This window comes from Sceloporus occidentalis, unplaced genomic scaffold (assembly GCF_023333645.1).
Source record: "Sceloporus occidentalis isolate IW3139 unplaced genomic scaffold, rSceOcc1.0.p SCAF_1, whole genome shotgun sequence".
Lineage (NCBI taxonomy): Eukaryota > Metazoa > Chordata > Lepidosauria > Squamata > Phrynosomatidae > Sceloporus > Sceloporus occidentalis.
In genome coordinates, this window is record NW_028316981.1 from 176,683,481 (window position 1) to 176,702,792 (window position 19,312).

The 19,312-nt window shown below is 41.0% G+C and overlaps 1 protein-coding gene across 2 annotated transcripts in view; it reads left to right on the forward strand.

Annotated features, from left to right (window-relative positions):
- LOC149322795 (pre-B-cell leukemia transcription factor 4-like) overlaps nt 1-14,404 on the forward strand; it is a 36,418-nt gene extending 22,014 nt beyond the window's left edge. The window contains exons 3-9 of one of the 2 annotated variants that reach the window (XM_089483158.1): nt 4,540-4,781; nt 5,674-5,864; nt 7,917-8,052; nt 9,797-9,953; nt 11,455-11,561; nt 12,576-12,662; nt 13,584-14,404. In XM_089483158.1, the coding sequence (XP_089339284.1) occupies nt 4,540-4,781; nt 5,674-5,864; nt 7,917-8,052; nt 9,797-9,953; nt 11,455-11,561; nt 12,576-12,662; nt 13,584-13,676 (1,013 nt within the window). In that variant the 3' untranslated portion in view covers nt 13,677-14,404. The remainder of the gene's footprint in view (nt 1-4,539; nt 4,782-5,673; nt 5,865-7,916; nt 8,053-9,796; nt 9,954-11,454; nt 11,562-12,575; nt 12,663-13,583) is intronic. The other variant, XM_089483167.1, reaches the window with a different exon arrangement.
- The last annotated feature ends 4,908 nt before the right edge of the window (nt 14,405-19,312 follow it).

Genomic DNA, 19,312 nt, shown 5'->3' on the forward strand with positions numbered 1-19,312 from the left:
GTTTACTACTGTAAGTAGATGTCTACATTTTGTCACAATCTGTAATTTTAAAATCATAGTTGTAAATGAAATGCCCCCATAATTCAATCATCTTACTAAAAACATACGTTTTTGAGACAAGGTGGGTCTGGGGTTTGGAGTAGTTATTGCACTTTCCTAGCCACTGGATTTCTGAGGTTAAGGTTATTTTACTCCACTACATATTCTATGCTTTTCCTTTGCCCAAAATGTGCACTTGCACAAAACAGTGCAAAGCAGTGCAACGTTGCTTGTAGCTATAGAAAGTCAGGGCTGAATGTATCCTAGCATTAGAATAATGAGTTTTTAAACAGTCATCTGCAAAACGTAGGATAGCTGTGTGGATGAACCTCTCTTCCTGACTTCTCTTTGAGGCTGTTGAGGCCAGGGTCAAGGTTGCTAGCTGAGGGCCAGGCCAGACATGAAGCAGCTATTGGTGTGGCTATTGGCTGTTAAAATGAGAAGTTTGGAAATGGGAGGCTTGAGTTTTCTTAACCATAAAGAAATGAATGAGAGATAGGTACTGATTCTTCTCTTCTGTGCTTTATTTTCTCTCAGTCTGTTGATAGCAGAAATAAGCTGGGAACAGAGAAGAGTGGCTGGAGCAGTAGATTAAATGGAAATAGAATGAGTGATAGGAGCATGGTCCAGTGGCTCACTCACAAACTCCATTTGCTCCTTAAGAGATGACTCCCCTCCATTATAAATGAATAGGATGTATGTGTGAGAAGATAACATGTGTCTGCCCCATCCTGCCAGTTCCTGGCATGTAGAGAGAGGACTTGACAGGGGAAGTGATCTTCTTCCTGATGAATCCTTTGTATTAGAGACCCAGGAAGCATTGCTTCATGCATGTAAGATGACCATAAGGTGGCTCTAGTAACATGTAATCTTCGTTTAGATGCCCTCCTGTACTGAGGAGGGCATCCAGATGAGAACTTTAAAAAGGAGAGAAGAATCTCAATCCTGGGATTCAAATATAGGATTTCTGTTCTTGGTTATTATATACATCCATATCTGTATTCTTAAGTACGGTAGTAGCAATTAAGTTTCTCATGACTGTTACGTATCAGGCCTGATTCTGTGCTTGTCTTCTCAGACGTTAATCTCACTAAATTCAGTGGGGCTTACTCCCAAGCAAGTGTGCATAGAAGTGCTGCTGAAGCCTTGTTAAACTGGAGTATTTCACATCCCTAGTTGCCAGCTCCTTTTAAACTGGAGCCTTGTTTTTAATGAACAAGGACAACATTGACTCAGTGGGTAGAGCTGGAATATATGACTTCTTGAAATACTTCCTCACTAAAATCCCTCCTAGGCTAGCTAAAGTGAATAACAACAGCCAAGGTGTATAATAAAGCAAAGATTCTACGAAAGCCTCTGCTGCCACTTTGTAGCATTGGGAAAGTGATTCTGTCCTTCCTCTCAGCTTGGTAAGGGTAGTTTCTTTGGAGCCAGATGATATTCTGGGGACCGCTTGGGAACTCCATGAGAGCGGGAGGGAGCTCTCAGAACCTCAGTTTGCTTTTACCTGTTCCACATAAACAAATTAGTGTATATAGTTAACTTCTTAGTGCTTTTTTGGAAGACATGGCAAACACATTCTTCACTGTAAGAATTCTCCCCTCAAATATTTCACTCTGTTGTTCACATGTGCTCCTATTTTTGTTGCATTTCTTTCTGTCCTCCAACACTTTGGCCTGTTACAGACAGCCAAAATAAAGCTGCTTCGAGTCACAGTGGAGGTATGGTGTTTCAATGATGCATGCGTCCTAAGAATCCAGAAGTCGCACCAAAGCCACGCTCCAGACTGGAGCATGGCTTTGGTGTGGCTTCTGGACTCTTAGGACGCATGCATCATTGAAACACCATACCTCCATTGTGACTCGAAGCAGCTTTATTTTGGCTGTCTGTAACAGGCCTTTGGGTCCTTCCTTGTCCCTACTTCTCTTCCTAAAAAGAATTTAGCATTTCAAGCTGAAGTTGTATTGCCTGAAACTGTACAACACTGTGTCTGTCTCTTGCATATTTAGTTAATACATAGATATGCTTTCCCTCTCTGTTAAGGAATATGAGCCCCAATGCTCTTTTGCCACATGGAAGAGAAAATCTGCATTAGAAAACAAGCTTAAACAAATTGCATATCATTCTTGTTTTGGCACCAGTGCTCTTGTACAGTTCATTACAGCACTGCAGCATGTTAATTAATGATATGTAAATATATTGCAATGATTGTATTTGCATATTGAGTGAGGCCTCAGTACCTTAGGTTGTGATGTGTTTTAATTAAGGGCTAATTAGAAATGATGGGAATTTCACTTGGCTCAGTCTAATTATTTTCCATTTTGATGAATATGTAGAGAGTGTTATGATTAGGGATCAGAATGAACCATGGCATGTGAGTATATGTGACTGCACAGGTTCTCAGGGGTTTATGGTGCTGAGAATTGTCCATTAAAAACATCCATAAAAATTAGGGCTGCCAACCAATTGAAAGGATTCTTTTAGTCACTTTATTGTCGTACTATTACTCATTTAATTGATTAATTAACTGATTCGTATAAATATTAAGGTAATTTGGCTCAATTGATATTTTGAGGCCATTTAATGAAGATAACAGTTTCTCTCAGCTAATTAGCAGAGACAAATCCACTCTTTGTTTGGAAAATGATTTTAAATATGTTGCCTTAATGAAGAACTGCTCTTTTACGTGGGAACTTTGGTTAATGTGCAATTAAAAACCCACACTATAAACTGTAACTAATTATTCAGTGCTAATCAGTTAATGCTTTTGGTCTTAATAAGAATTATTTGTGACTAATGAGAGGTTCTGGAATATTAATAGAAGGGTCATCGGGAGGGCTGATGAAGCAAACAGTCAAGAGGAGCATTCAGGGTTCACATATGTGGAATTTCACTTCTGTGCTGCAACTGTTGGGGTTACAGTGGTGGCTGCACCCATAAGCCGCCATAGCCATTGGTTTTGTGATAGTAACCTTGGGTGGAAACAACAGCTTTGGCATGCTTCCTCCAATACCTTGCCTCTGGTTATAGTTACTTGGAGTTGAGAGTGAAGGAACTGAGAATGAAGGGAGCTCTGCAAGTTAAATAACATTGAAAGTACAATGTGACAGAGAGAGATGAGTAGGGTGTGGGGGAACAAAATAAGGTGCCAGCAAGGTCCTTCAGACAGCATCACATATTGGAAGAAGAGCAACCAATGTAATGTAGATAAAGTAGATTGAGATCATCCCTACTCAATAGTGAAATTCACTAGGTCACATTGTACCAGTTAGCACTGTGTGATGGTAGACTGGGATAAGGAGAGGCCTATAGAAGGCATTTGGAGTTCCTTGGTGGGAAGGGGGGGAGAGAATAGTAACACAGCATACTTTAACTTATTTCAGCAGCCCATTTGTCAGGCCCGTTTTTTTTAAAAAAAAACCTCTAATCTTTGTTGGGCCAAATAAAGAGATACAGGCCTGAAGATCCTCCTTGCAACACTGGTTTCTAGTGTAGACAAAGAAGTCATTACAACACTGCGTGCTCTTGCATAGCTGCCTAGTTTTGAAAGTCTGTATCACGTTTCCTGCAGTTGAGGAAGTGGCACATACTTCTCTGTAGAAAAAATGAATCTCTAGGTGCCTGGTTTTAGGGAAGAGAGTCCCCAGAAAACAGATGACTTTGAGTGCTCAAGAATGCAGTTTTTGTCTATCTCAGAAGAGCAGCCTTGCTTCAAATTAGCTAGTATCCCGCTAAGAGATTTAAGCAAACATAGTTGAAAATGCAATTCATCACCTCCATCCACAGTGACTTCCTCCTTGTGCCACCTTCCTGTGGTCAGGCAGGATCAGGGTGACCATATGTCCTAATCACAAAGGAGGGTAAGGCACTGTAAAACCCAGTTTGAGCACTCAAGGAGGACATTTAAATATTTTTTTTACAAACTTTGTGCTCTGCAGATGTGAGACAGACTCACAGCCAGTGTATGCAGTTAATTCTCTCACCATATATGTTTGGTTACATATGAACTTCTTATATACAGATTGTCTATAATTTCTTATGTTAGTTAAAATTCTGAGGTTTGCAGGAGGCTATATTCTCCTTGGCCTCCCATATCTGCTACATATATGTATCTTATGAAGGCAATGTACTATTACTTATAGATGCTATTACTCCTGATTCCCATATCTTAACTTTTCAATATAGCTCTGTCCTATTTTCCTTTTAATAGCCTCACCTTTCAGGTCTGCAGTTGAACTAATTATGCAGGGAAAAGTAAACATTCAATCTTTCTTGGCCTTTCATTCACGTGATATCCATTTGCAATGTTTTTAAGATCCTGTTTTGAATGTGATTTCCAGCATGGCAGGGGGTTGGACTGGATGGCCCTTGAGGTCTCTTCCCACTCTATAAATCTATGTTCCTGCTATCTATTCATAGAGAACACAGGGAAATAATGATCTCCTAATTTATTTTTCTGCTGTTGAAATAAACTTCTGCTCCTTGTTTATATCTATGCAGTGTTAAGTATACGTGGTATTCAGGAAGAAGACCCCCCTGATGCTCAGCTAATGAGACTAGATAACATGTTGCTGGCTGAGGGTGTCTCCGGGCCTGAGAAGCGGGGAAGAGGAGGACCAGCGGCCATAGCAGCAACATCAGGTGGCTGTCCAAATGACAATAGCATTGAACACTCTGACTACAGGGCCAAGCTGTCACAGATCCGACAGATATACCACTCTGAGCTAGAGAAATATGAACAGGTGATCTTTCTGCATGGAAGAGTTTTTATCATCTTAGTTAACAACAATTAATAGTTTTTTTCTTTGTGGTCACAGAGCAGGGAGTATACTGTTTTTTTAAAAAAATGTAATAATCGATCCAACTATTCATCATGTGAAAATAAAAATGGCAGGGTATGTAATTTAGGCTGCAGTTTTGTGTTATTTTGGGGTGGGAAATTTCTTTCTTCATGGATGTACCCTTGCTTGGTCTTTGGTTGCATTAAAGGTAGTTGAGGCAACAGTTTCACATGACTTTCCTCTTCAGAACTACCCCATTTTACCAGACCAATAGTTTGCATAGATAGTATCTATCATTCTCCAAAAGCCAAAACCAGCTTCTATGTTTATTGGGGAATTTTCTTTAGGACTCTTTTAAATTCTTCTATAACCTCTTCAGAAGTTTTCTAATGCAACTTCTGTGCCTTTCAGCAGGACACAGTCTGATTTCCAGGGACTGGTACAATAGGGGCCTTTTGTGTGTATGTATTATCAGATGGTACAGGCCTAAATGTAGAGAAGAAAAAGATTTGACAATGTAGAATGGTTTTATGATCTGTCCATTCATTATAAAAAGTTATGATACTATGGAGGTATTCTAGTCAGATCTTTCTGATGAAAGCTACAAAGTATGATCCAGTTCTGGCAACAAATCCCAATAAAGCCGGGTAAAGTAACCAAAAATATTTCTTTTAGGGATGTAACATACATAAATATAGACACTGCAGGTAATGACAAATTCTTTTCCTTGTGTAGTAATTTTGACTCCCACTTTTCTCTTATGGGTTAAATGTGCTGATGAACTGAGGCCTGATATGAGAAATCTTTTGCCTTATCTTCTGTTACATATACTTATTTTTATACTTATTTCTAGGCTTGCAGTGAGTTCACCACCCATGTTATGAACCTGCTCCGGGAACAGAGTAGAACAAGGCCAATATCGCCCAAAGAAATTGAGCGTATGGTGAATATAATTCATGGGAAGTTCAGCACCATCCAGATGCAGCTGAAACAGAGCACATGTGAGGCGGTGATGATCTTACGCTCACGGTTTCTTGATGCAAGGTAATACACAAGTAATATTCAGTACAGATACTGCCATCAGGAAGTTGGCTGGATAGAATTTTACAGAGTCTTACATTGTGCAAGCCCCTGTCAGCATCTCTAAGAAGTAGACGGCATAAATATGTGTCTTAGTCATTGACATCTTTGGGTACTATCTTGCAGATGCAGCAAATACTATTCATATATTGTGTCACGTGTATGTAATTTTTATTCATTGAATTGTTCCTTTCTTTTTAAACTGTGTCTATCAAGACTTGGCTCTATTTCAAATGATTTGAGAGACCATGTTCCTGTATGAACACAAGTAGTTGCCATATATATTGAGTCAGAACACTGGTCTGTCTTTCAATTCATGGCTTGATTGTATCAGAGTTTTAGAGGGACATATACTATCTCTTGCTATCTGCTCCTTTTATTGCTGCTTTCAATGCTTTGTTGGAATGTAGGACAGAAATTCTAAAAAAAAAACCAGACTAACTGGATATGGTGGTACTTTTGTATGTAAAAGCCTTGAGAGTTTTGTATGTAAATTTTGTACCCTTCTTACTCTCTTTAATCCAAAACATACTGCAGAAATAATCCAGTTTGAAATCGCTTTAACTGCCCTGGCTCAGTGCTAGGGCATCCTGGCAATTGTTGTGGCACCAGAGCTGTCTGACAGAGAAGGCTAAATGTCTCACAAAACTACAGTTCCCAGAATTCCCTGGTATTGAGCCAGGGCAGTTAAAGTGGTGTCTTTGTATTTGCAATTCAGATTTTTTAATAAAAATATTTTCAACCTAGAAAAAGATTTTTCAAGTTGAAATCTGGAGACCAGATTTGCCTTTGGTAGAAGTCCTTGAAGTATTATTGTCCTCATTCAGCTGGTATTTTCAGCCCTGTCCCCACCTCCTCCATTACCCTTCTGTCTTCCCATTTTTCCCGAGTCCTGGTAGTTCTGTTTATTGTATCCATACTGTGACTTTTAAATAGTATTTGTTTTTGCTTCAATATGAATTATGTCTTAGAAAACCTCAGGTATTTCAGTAGAGTAGTAGTTCCCAGTTTAAAAAAAACAAAACAGAGCTATAGCTTGAGCCACATGTATTACACTTAGGGTTGCCATAACCCGGCTGCAACCGGGATTTTCCCGGTTTTGTCGGCACCTGCCCGCTCCCATCACGGGTGCCGCCAAAAACGGGACAAACCCGGTTGCAGCAGGGTTGCACCGCAACCCACGGGGCCTCGCTGCCCTCCTCCTCCTCCACCTCGCATGTCTGCGTGGAGCAAGGGGAGAGCAGTGAGGCCTGGGGCGGAGGAGGCGAAGGGGGAGGCGGCACCTCCTGCGCGCGGCCGTGCCACCCTCCCTGCCTCCCTGCGGCCTCCTCCCTCCTTCCCGGCCTCCGAGGAGACCGGGAAGGAGGGGAGGCCCTGGCGATCGCCGGCAGCCCAGCGCCCTCCTTCCCGGCCTCCGAGGAGACCGGGAAGGAGGGGAGGCCCTGGCGATTGCTGGCGGCCCAGCGCCCTCCTTCCCGGCCTCCGAGAAGACCGAGAAGGAGGGGAGGCCCTGGCAATCACTGGCGGCCCCGCGCCCTCTTTCCCAGCCTTCGAGAAGGAGGGGAGGCCCTGGCAATCACTGGCGGCCCCGCGCCCTCTTTCCCAGCTTCTGAGGAGACCGAGAAGGAGGTGAGGCCCTCCGATCGCCGGCGGCCCAGCACCCTCCTTCCTGGCCTCTGAGGAGACTGAGGCCTCCGCAGAGGCCGGGAAGGAGTGCGCGGGGCCGCCAGCGATTTAATTATAAAATGTAGGACACTTTTTTTTAAATGGAGGCTCAACTAAAAAAAAAAAAAAGTCCTACATTTTGTAATTTTGTCCTACATTTGTCCCGGTTTGGAGGTCCTGATTTATGGCAACCCTAATTACACTGCAGTGGTTTATTTACATGCTTCCTTTTTCCCAAGCTGGTATGAGCTGTGTGAGCTCTTTCTGGCTCTTATTTCCATTCTTTAGGTCAGTGCATAATATGCTTTAACATAAGGAGTCTGAATAATTTCAATGTATCCCCATTCTCAGGCGTAAACGACGCAACTTCAGCAAACAGGCAACAGAAGTCCTGAATGAGTATTTTTATTCACATCTGAGCAATCCTTACCCCAGTGAAGAAGCCAAAGAAGAGTTAGCAAAGAAAGGAGGCATCACAGTCTCACAGGTAGGCTGTGTAACATGACAGAGACTACTTCCACCAAACATGGCTATGTATTTTCAGTTATTTCAGTGGGGGAGGTTTGAGAATTGTGTGGCCTTCCAGATATTGTTGGACTGCAAATTCCACCAGTCCTGACATGTATAGGCAGTAGTAAGGAATGGTAAGAGTTTTAGTCCAATAATCCTTGACCCCTTGACTTTTTATCAGCTTTAGTCAACTTTTTAAAAATCCCTCGAAGGCTCAGAGGGAAAATCACACAACTTCAGAGCTGGTCCAGTTCTTCTTTTTTAGGGATTTTTTTTTAAAGAATGAGTGGGCTCTGGATTCAGTAGGCTCAAGACTTTTCCTGACTGAACCAGACAGACTTCATCTAGTCACTCCTGCCGTTTGATAATGGTGACAGATCAGTGTCAGCTGAGGAATTACCTGCCAAGGACCATAGGATTGCACTCTGAAAACTACAGTGCTCCCGTTCCATATGTGGGCGCGCCATATGCAGCTTCCAGTTTACGTGGAAGCCGCACTGCAATACTTTCAATGGCATACGTGGCCACCGTATGCACTGCACTGCCATGTGCACAAGCCCCCATTCACTATAATGGGGCTCAAGCATAGGCAGAATTCACCTTACGTGGGGGGTGGTGGTTCCGGAACGGATCCCCTGCGTAAGGCGAGGTTCCACTGTATATGTATTTAAACTGTAGTATAAAGATGATCAGTCAGTGCACTATCTAGGCATTAAACAGCTGTTGGTGTGGTATTTGTTTTAGTTTAAAGAATTATCTGAACTAAACATTGGAAATTTGATTTTTAAATCATTCTCTTGATTTCATGATTTAGCTGGACAGAAGAATGAGTAACAGAACACTTTATCCTTGCTTTTGCAGATTTATCAGATTTGGCTGTTCTGTTTTTTTCTTTTCTTTTTCTTTCTTTTTTGTTATATTGGTGCGTGTGCCTTCAAGTCATTTCTGGCTTAGTTGACTAAAACCAGTGATGTCACAAGGGGGGTGCAGTGGTGTGGCCCGCACCAGGTGACACCCCAGAAGGACGGTTACACCTAGCTGGGCTCCCCCCCTACACTGTCCCTGCAAGCAGTCTCACCATCCTGCTCCCCCTTGCACGTACCCTCCCTGCCACACCATCCCAGATGGGGCAGTGCATGCTCCCTCCCCCCATGCTGCCCCATGTGGGATGGCGCAGGGGAGCATGCGCAGGGGAACACGAGGATGGCACAGGAGGGGGTAGGGTGCATGGGAAAGCCCTGCCTCCAGGAACCCTTTCCCCCCCGCATCGGGTGACACCAATATGGAGACACTACTGCTTAAGACATCATGGAGTTTTCTGGGGCTGAGAATGTGACTCTCTCAATGTCACCCAGTGGGTTTCAATGATAGAGCGGGAAGTCAAAACCTGCTCTCCAGAGCCAAAGTCCAAAATGTAGACCTCAATCTGATAGCAAACATAACCTGGAAACATTTCAAGTGTTACTCCTTACTACATGACCTGCTTAGGCTGGTTAAAGTCAGGTTTTTTTTTGGGGGGGGGGGCGGGGGGGCAGGCAGGAAGCTGATCTGATTGATTATAAACCTGAGTGTTGCCACATTTGTTAAATCGTATTTGGATAAACTCAGTTCTTGGATGTTATCCAAAAGTGTGGTTTTATTTTACCCATAGTGAGAATAGTTTCTGTCTTCTATACTCTGTTGATTGTATCACTTGATTGTACACTGAATTATTACTTCAGGTCTCTAACTGGTTTGGTAACAAGAGAATCCGGTACAAGAAAAATATGGGAAAATTCCAGGAGGAGGCTAACATTTATGCAGCCAAAACAGCAGTGGATGCTACCAATGTGGTAGCCCAGGGCAACCAAACAAGCTCTCCACCTACCCCTAATTCTGGTGAGTTCAGAAAGGCTGCATTTAAAACATGAAATCTAAAAGGGTAAAACAGGGTGAATAGATGTTGTGGACCCTGTTGGAAAATGGCTCCAAACCAGTGCCTTGTGATTCTTTCTGCCAGTATTTATCCATTTTCTCTGTTCAGAGATTCCTGCTGACTGATCTACATATGAGTGTAGCAGCACAATGAGTACCAATAAACATTTCCAGTTCCCAGTATCTTTCAGACCAGTTGCTCTTCTTCAGTGTAAATTATTAATAGGCATCACTAGACATGTCTGGTTTATTTTTCTGGTTTTTTGGACAAACCTCACTACCGTAGTTACCTGTATTGAATTATTTTTGTTTGGAGATTTCTGTTCCTTCTGAAGAACAGCAGGTTGTTTGTTACACCTTGGAACCTGGAATTACCTCAGTGGATTTAGTTGCTACTATTTGCACATTGCTTCATTTCATGCTTCATTTCACTTCATTTTGCCCCTCATTTTCACAGTATTATTAACTTTCCCATGCATATACCAAGGCTGTAGTCAGCCGTCCTTGCTTGGTGGGCCAGACCCCTTTTTAGCTGAGGTTTCTAAGAAATGAATGAAAAACCGGTGATTTCTTTACTATCATCATAAACATATGCAACAGTTCTCCAAGTCCAAGGCATCATCACTGTATAATTTACTATCTATGGACTGTTAGTGTTACAAAGATACATGTTTGACTTATCGTGAAAAATACTGTTTTGTGATAATGATAAATTATTGTGATTTATGAAGCACAGCTTTGATGTTGGCTATTGTCTCAGGTCCAAAACACACTGCAGAAATCATCCTGTTTAAGATCGCTTTAACTGACTTGGCTCAGTGCTAGGGAATTGTGGGAGCTGTAGTTTATTGTGGCACCAGAGCTCTCTGGCTGAGAAGACTAAATAGCTCACAAAACTACAGTTCCCAGAATACCCTAGTATTGAGCCAGGGCAGTTAAAGCAGTCTCAAACTGGATTATTTGTGCAGTGTGTTTTGGGCCTCAGTTTCTACCTGAAAGTCAGATTTGCCCATATATTGTATGCAGCTGATAACTGCTTTTGGAGGAATACTATGTCTTGTTTTCTCCTGGAGGCAATTTTAGTCTTCCTGACTTCCATCTACTGTAAATGGCCTTCCTGAAAAATACCTCCTTCTGAAAAGATTGTCAGGAACCCAGGGATGAGAACATTATTTGGTACTGGTTATCAGGTGGATTTTTCTCCCCAACAACCTGGAAAAACCTCATGCTGCTGTGCATATATTCTGGGGGAAATTAAAGAAGGAGTCCTTGAGAGGGAATAATGAAATATCCAGGGCTGTATGAAATCAGAAACAATGCACTCAGCCCCAGAAGCAGAGTTCTACATGAAAATAATTAGTGCTACTTCAGGTGAAGAAGAACAACTTGTGCTATTGTCTGTGACAGATTACGCAAAAATGAGTGGGTGCAGACATACCCTTAGGTAACTTCTTTTCCTCTTCAGGTTCCTCTGGGTCATTTAAAATGACAAATTCTGGAGATTCCTTTATAAACCTGCAGTCACTCACTTCATACCAGAACTCGCCAGTGGGAGCCAATGTGCAGTCACAGGTGGGTGTGCAGAGAAAACTGTGTGACAAATCCTTTGCAGCTTAGACAATTAGAATTCACACTCTCTTTGGAATGTTACAACACAATGGTTAAAACTCCATAAATAGGATCTCTGGGCATTTTATCCAGTGTCACTCTTCCAGTGCAAGCTCAAGCTAGGAAAGGCCTATTCATTCTGTTTTAGGCTGGCATTTGCGACACTTTCTATCTCTCCTGCTAAACTGTGTTGTAAATTCAGAAATATGTTCTAAGGAATTTGACTGTTAGCCTGGCCCATAGGATCTGTGGTGATGCTACAACCTACTGATGTCATGCACAAGAGGATAGCACTGTTCCCATAGACATTTATATGCCTAAGTACTTCCACACTAGGTTTAGGAAGATTTGACACTAACTTCAATACGAACATATATCTTAGCTTGTATTATTGTGTTTGAGCAGTAGTGAAACTATACAGCTGCTAAGAAACACTATGCTATTAAACGTCGCTGTTAGTGTACATGATGATGTTACTGCTGTACATCAGACAGGCTACATAGTCAGTGTTTATTGCTCCTGCTGAATCATTTCCAAGTGTCCCAGATTCCTTCATGAGAGAAAGCCCTCATGCAGTGCAGGTGTCCTGCACCACATGTTCCAAATCAGAGGGGATGGGGCCATTTATGTTTCCTTTCTCCAAACAATTGGGCCGAGAGGTTCATGCATCATCATCATCTTTTTTTGCAACTCTTTTCAGTCTGATGGCAGTCTTTGCTCTTTGTGTAAAACACACAGTTGTGTCACAGTGCTGGAGAGATGGAGTCTGCTGTAGAATATGTATATAATGAGAGAGAACAAATGAAGATTTAGCTTACAGCTCTTAATCCATCTTGGTACAATAATGTTTCAGGGTCCCATTGGAAGCTGCATAAAGGGAGTAGGGGTCGTGAATTTTGGTCAGTGACTGAAATAGCTGTGTAACCGAGTGTTCCCCTCTCCCCTTTTTCTTTTGCCAAAATGGTTGTATTGTTGCAGATGGATTCCTTACACCATGTCATACACCAGGCAGGAAGATATGACAGCATTGTGGGGAACCCTCTATATTCGACACAGCGCATTGACGTAAGGAGCTTCTGATTTGAAAGGGAATGTCTTTGAGCTGCAGAAGTCTGACATGGCAATGGAGGTTGATGCGACCACCTCTGCAGATACAATTAAAATAACTCTGAACTGTGACATTACCTGTGGTGTTGCTATTCCAAAGAATATGAAATAGCCTGTCCCCAATCATTGTCATTTAGGGGACCATCTTCCCCTCTTTACTTTAGACTGTAAGAAAATCTCTCCACTGTATCATTCATGGTACTGTGAAAACCAGAATTATTAATGGTTAGGAATGGTCAGAACAAAAAGCTGATTTACCAATCTGTTCCAACTGGCTGAGTGGATTAAAAGGAAAGAGCACCCTCCAGGTCCCTCCTATTGGAGGACTGAACTGCCAGTTGGAGAGATTGGGGTGGGGGCGGGGAAGAGATTTTGAGAGCATGTGAGACAGCATGCTTGCATACAACTAACCTTTCCTGAAATCCACAAACTGACTATACATTGTCTCCTATCCCTAAATCTGTATTTGGGAACGAAAAGGTATGTGGGAATGGCTGTTGCTGTACACATTATTTTACCTTGTGATCTGAATTCTGTTTGATAATTCACAGTCATAGGCAATAAAGCATTATCCATTTAGACAAGTTAGCAGGAGAAGTTGGGCAAGAGGAAAGGAATCCCAATTAGGAAAAGAGGAGAAGCCGTGAAATAAATGCAGCAGAAGCAGCATTCACGTCATACTTTTCCTTCCTTGTCCCAGAAAGTGAACTGCAGTGTCAAGACTTTTGCTCTGAAGCTAAGTCTTCTGGAACAAAGTACGTGTCTTGCCTATGGCATAATGCTCTCCTGTTGTGATATGGGAAATCGTAAACAAAATGGTTTAGGATGCAAGTAACACCTTGTGGACTTAACAACAAAATGCATTTATTCCCTCTTCAGGCTAATGGCAGCTGGCAGGACGCTACAACCCCTTCATCAATCACTTCACCTGCCGGAGATCCCGGAAGCATTAATTCAGATGCATCTAATTAAATTTTTAGGACCTGTTGAGGAGAGGAAAGAGGTTGTTAGTGTAACTTGTCAATGTTGCTTTTTTTTGCCAATACTTTTGAGTCTACAACTTGACACACACAGCTAATTACCTCAGACAAAAATAAAAAAGAAAACCAATAGAAGATTGTGATTATATATGGACACCTCTCTACCTCTCGGCATGATGTGCTTGAGTTCTTCTGGCTTCTGCTCTTTGGGTTGTAAAGGAACTGGCTTCATTTACCAAACCAAATTCCTTTTTTTAAAAAAAAAATGAAATGCCACTTTTATGCGTAAGAGTCTGAAAGTGTTTCTCCAATGAACTTTGGAATTTGTCTCAATTTTCCCAGTTAAAAAAAAAGAGAAGAAACTGATTTTAATTTCTCTGTGTTTTATTATAAAAGTTCTGTTCTAGATGCTAGTTATTAACAAATAGCCCCTTGTATTGTAATTGTATGCGTTCTCTGTATTGTAATTTTGTATAGGAAGACTTTTTCTTTAAACTCATTAACAAGAAAAGGCCATTGCTTTACCAAAATGATTGTTGGACTTTGCTCTTGAATAGAAACTTCATCTTCTGTGTCACTCATGTAGCTCTAATTTAATGTCTTAGAGAAAACACAGACTTCCCTGTGAATAGACTTTTGTGCATTTAGGAAAATGTTAATAGCAAAGTCCATCAGTTTCAGTTTAAATTTTATCAAAGAATAAACTTCCAAAGTCTTTTTTCCCTTTTTGCCTTTTTCCAAGCTTTCCTTCATGTATGTCAGGTGCTGTCTGTCGGCAGCAAAATGTATAAAGAAAGAAATGCTTCACCATTTAATTGTTATGTTTGTCTATTCAGAAGTAAGTCCAGTTGAGTTCAGTGTGACTTACTCCTAGGTAAGTGTGTATTGGTTTACTACCTAATTTTGTAAACCCAGGGTGGTCAACTGTGGACTTCAACACTAGTCAGCCCTAATCTGAATAGCTAATGGTGAGAAATGGTAGATGTTTCACTTGAACAACCTTTGGGTTACCATACCCCTCCTATAACCAAATTATGTTCCTTGTCACAGTGTCAGTACTTGGACATATGGATGCATCCTTTTTTGTTTATTAGTGGTACATGAGTGAAGATTGATGTGATACTTTTAGACACCAAATATTTATTAATTTGCTGCATGTAGTCAAATTACACCTTTCTTTTTTGGAGTTGAACGCTAGAAAAAATGGTTCTTCAGGTTTGCTCAGAAACCTGTTTTGATTAGCTAGCACCAATGACATTACCTTGAAGCCTCCCATGCATTTCCAGCCAAAAGTTGTATTTGAAGAAATCCTTGAGGGATGTTTTTAATTAATAAGTTGATGAACAAATGGATACATTGATAAACACCTCTAGGCAATGATTTCAATAAATATTCTACCTGACATGGAGCAGAGAGACAACTATAGTGTGTCCGCGCCATGTGCAGACACATTTTACGCGGCTTCCAGCTTATGCGGGAGCCGTGCGGGGAGAAAAACAATGGTGCATGTCCCCATGGCGCACATGCACCATGCTGCCACATTTCTGTGGGACTCAAGCATAGACAGATTTTTCCCTTAAGGAGAGGGCCCACTGTATTACATAATTGTTATTTATATTTGGAAGCTGGGAGGAAATGTGACTCAATACAATTTGAGAATCACTACATGAAATTCATTTTTATACATGACATCTACTTTTAAAGTTGGGAGTATTCAGCTAGCCTTAAAAATAGCCGGTAAGATTGCATTAGTCATTTTGCATATATCGCCACTGCTTTACATCTTTTAAAAAGTCTGGAGCAATTTCTCTGTATGTATTTGTGTATTAGGTATATCAATTTTTATTGCAAATATGGGAGTCATAGAGTTGGAAGAGACCACAAGGGCCATCCAGTCAAACCCCTGCCATGCAGGAAGACACAGTCAAAGGACTTCTGACAGATGGCTGTTCAGCATCTTTTTAAAAACCTCCAAAGGAGACTCCACCACTCTCCAAGGCAGCGAAAACTGAACTGTTGAACAACTCTTACCATCAGGAAATTCTTCCTAATGTTGAGGAGGAACATTCCTTACCATTCACAGTGCTACCAGGAGTATGATGATTTGCATTCCAACGTCTGGAGGGCTGTATGATTCCCAACCATTTTAATGTGTAAGAAAAGTTTAAAATGCCGTTTCTCTAACAGGGACAACACTAGAGGAGATACAAGTTGCCTGTATGCATACATCTGCATCTAGAAACGGGCATTTTTCTGTTTTGATTGTATGCTCAGAAGTCTTCTCTGATCTGATTTATCTTGAAAACCAGGAATAACAAAACAGGTATTAGGGTTTTTTTTTTTAAAAAAAGTGTTTTCCCTACCCATCACCTCTGTTTTGCAGCTTGATCATTTCTGCTTCGTGGTGCTTTTGTTATGGCTGACCATAGGTACAGTACAGTATATCCTTAGATTTAAGGAGACGCATATGTTTGCAGTAGAGGTTCCTTATTTTGTACAATAGATTCAGCTACACAGGACTTCCACTAATCCCTTTAGCCTTAGCTCCTGAAGCATGATGATACACCAAATAGACATATTATGACTTGCTGCAGAGATGGTTTCTCAGAATGGGGGGCTCTTCCTTTCACTTGTTTTCTAAACTTGATCCAAATGTAATTATGAGTTAATTTTTTTACGGTCACTTTCTTTTTCTTCCCTTGCTGTTCTGGGATTAGACATAGGTTGAAAACCCTCTCTCAGCCTCAGTAAAGATTCCTAAGCAGCATGAATAATTATAGATGCTTCATAGTGTGGTACTTAAATTGCTAATTTAAAGAGGAATCTGGGACCAAAGGTCTCTGCTTCTTGAAAAACTACCTTTGTGTTTGTCAGTCTTTGTGACTTGCCTCTGCTCAGAGGCAGCCACTCTTCTGGGAGAGGGTAATAAAACTTGGAACAATTGGATTCTGTTTATTTCCAAGCCCTAGGGAATGCTATGCCTCAGGAGTCTTGAGGCCTGATGTTTATTAGCCTGTGTTTTTAAGGAGAAGTAGGACTTAGAATGACAATTACCGTGGAAGATTGATAAAAGTATAAGAGGAACTGGACAAAAACTGTGTAAAGTCCAATGAAGTGAGCGTAGTGCTTGGACATTTTCAATTTTAAAGGGGTGGGTGGACTAGTAACTTCTAAATCATCTTTTATCTCTACAATGAAACCTATATTTGCTGCATTATTATTATTATTATTATTATTATTATTATTATTATGCTTTATAAATAAAGGTTAATAATAATATTAACGCAGCAAATATAGGTTTCGTTGTAGAGATAAAAGATGATTTTGATAGCTTTATGTCCATTAAATACTTAGGGATTAGACTAAATATGGAGGGACCAGTGTGCTGTTGCTGAACATCTGTTGTTCCTTTGGGTGAAAGTAAGACTGCCCTTAGAAATGAGGAGAAATTCAGGAATTTTTATGTTGCTACGAATGGGCAGGAGTGCCATTGCTTGCAAAATAAAAGGTACCTGGGGAGCAGCGGGGAGAGAAAAGGTTTTTAAAAACCAGCCCAGGCTCTTAGATCCTATGTGTGGAAAATCTGGGTGCTTTTAGTGGGTGTTAAGGATAATTTAAATTATCCTTAATTTAAATTGTCTAGCATGCACTCCAGTTATTTAGGAAGCATAAGATTTTTTCATGCTGTTGAGTGCTGGATTTGTACAGAAGAAGGTGTGTGCGTTGGGGTGGGAAAGGTAATACATGGATCTATCTAGCAGTGTTTTGTATGAGGCTGCTTAGCTACAGTTACAAAGAAGTGCTACCCATTCTATCCTGCCACATTGGCACTGGGCTCCACCACAGGGATGTTGCATACTTTTCCCCTCTTGCCAGCACTCCTGTAAACATACAAGATGGGTAAGAGACTGTCTTGGCATGGATCTGTTTTTGTTTATAATGCAAAAGAAATACATTTTCTAAGGAAACAAGACTTCAGAAAATGAAAGGGGGCAGGACAGATGATCTAGGCTGCATCTGCACTGCAGAAATAATCTGGTTTGACACCACTTTAACTGCTATGGTTCAATACTATGGAATTCTGGGAATTGTAGTTTGTTGTAGCACCAGAGCTTTGCTTCCACAACAAACTACAATTCCCAGAATTCCATAGCATTGAGCCATGGCCAATAGAGTGGTGGTAAACTGGATTGTTTCTGCAGTGTGGATGCAGCCTCAGTGCCTTTTGTTTGGGTGAAAAAGTATGATTCCATTATACTGAAATCTGGCGTTGCCCTTTGTTCTCTGTGGGCATCAATTCTCTCTGCTGCAGAAGAGCTTTAACTTCTAAGGAACCAAAGCAGGCCAGTCTGTAAATCTGTTCTTCTAATGCAATGTCTTTTTCTAACCCTTTGTCTGGAGCTGCCTGGACTCAGGATCAGCCTCAGCGAAGCCACAGGAACAGCAAACACAAGAGAAATGTATATGTGTTTGTATGTATGTTTTGTGATAACTTAGGAAATAGTATCTATTTTAAACATACAGCCATATTGGCCATATTGCGAAGTACAGTAACATCCAGAATCCACAAAGCAGTGATAACCTTTATTTGGCCATCCAAAATGCGCAAAATACATGTACATGAATTTTACGCATTTTGGTTGATCAAGTAAAGGTATATTCTGTGCATTATTGCTGGTCAGATAAAGTTATTCCAGTTTTGTGGACTCTGGATGTTATTGTGCTTAGCATATATTGCAGACAGTGATAACCCTGTAAACAGCAATAACCTTTATCCTGACAACCAAAAGGCACAAAATACAAGTGTCTTGTGCATTTTGGTTCACCAGATAAAAGTGTCTCAGTTTTGTTGATGCTGGATGTTATTGAATTTAGCATATATTGGAGAGCCCATATTTTGGTTCCCAAAATGTATTTTCTTGCAGTGGGGATGGAAACACACGACAGACACTTCTTCTTCAGATGGCGGTGCTCCCCTTTATTAATAAAAGGAACTGGGAAATGTTGGGGGTGGAGAGCAGGCACAGAACCCCTCAATTTCCTACACACAGACACAGATAGGAAGGGAGATAGATATATATATATATGGAAAAACGTGTCTCTGTGTATTTGTGTGTATACACATTTATATAATAAGAAATTTTAGATAGGAAAGAAAATGTGTTTTTATATATATATATATATATATATATATGAAATATGTGTTTTCCTTCCTGTATATCAATATATATGTGTGCGTGTCTGTGTGTGTATAGTTTTTCTATATGTATATATGTATGTATATACATAATATCTATATATATATACACACTCCTTTTTCTGTATATACATTATATATATAATATGTATATTATATCCTCTTCATATATATATATATATATATACACACACACACACACACACATGTTTTTCCTTCCCCGCCTTGTGTCCGGAAGTGAGGGCTGCGCCTAACATGACTTTCCCCCTTTGGGCGTCGAACCTGGAAACGGAGCGTTGAGAAGAAGATAGAAACAAGCGACTCTGCCTCTGGCCTGACGGTGGAGATGGGAAGACTGCGCATGCGCGAGAGCGGTAAACAAAGACTTGGAACAGCGGTTCCCAGAAGGCTAGGAGGCCGAGGGCGGGTGG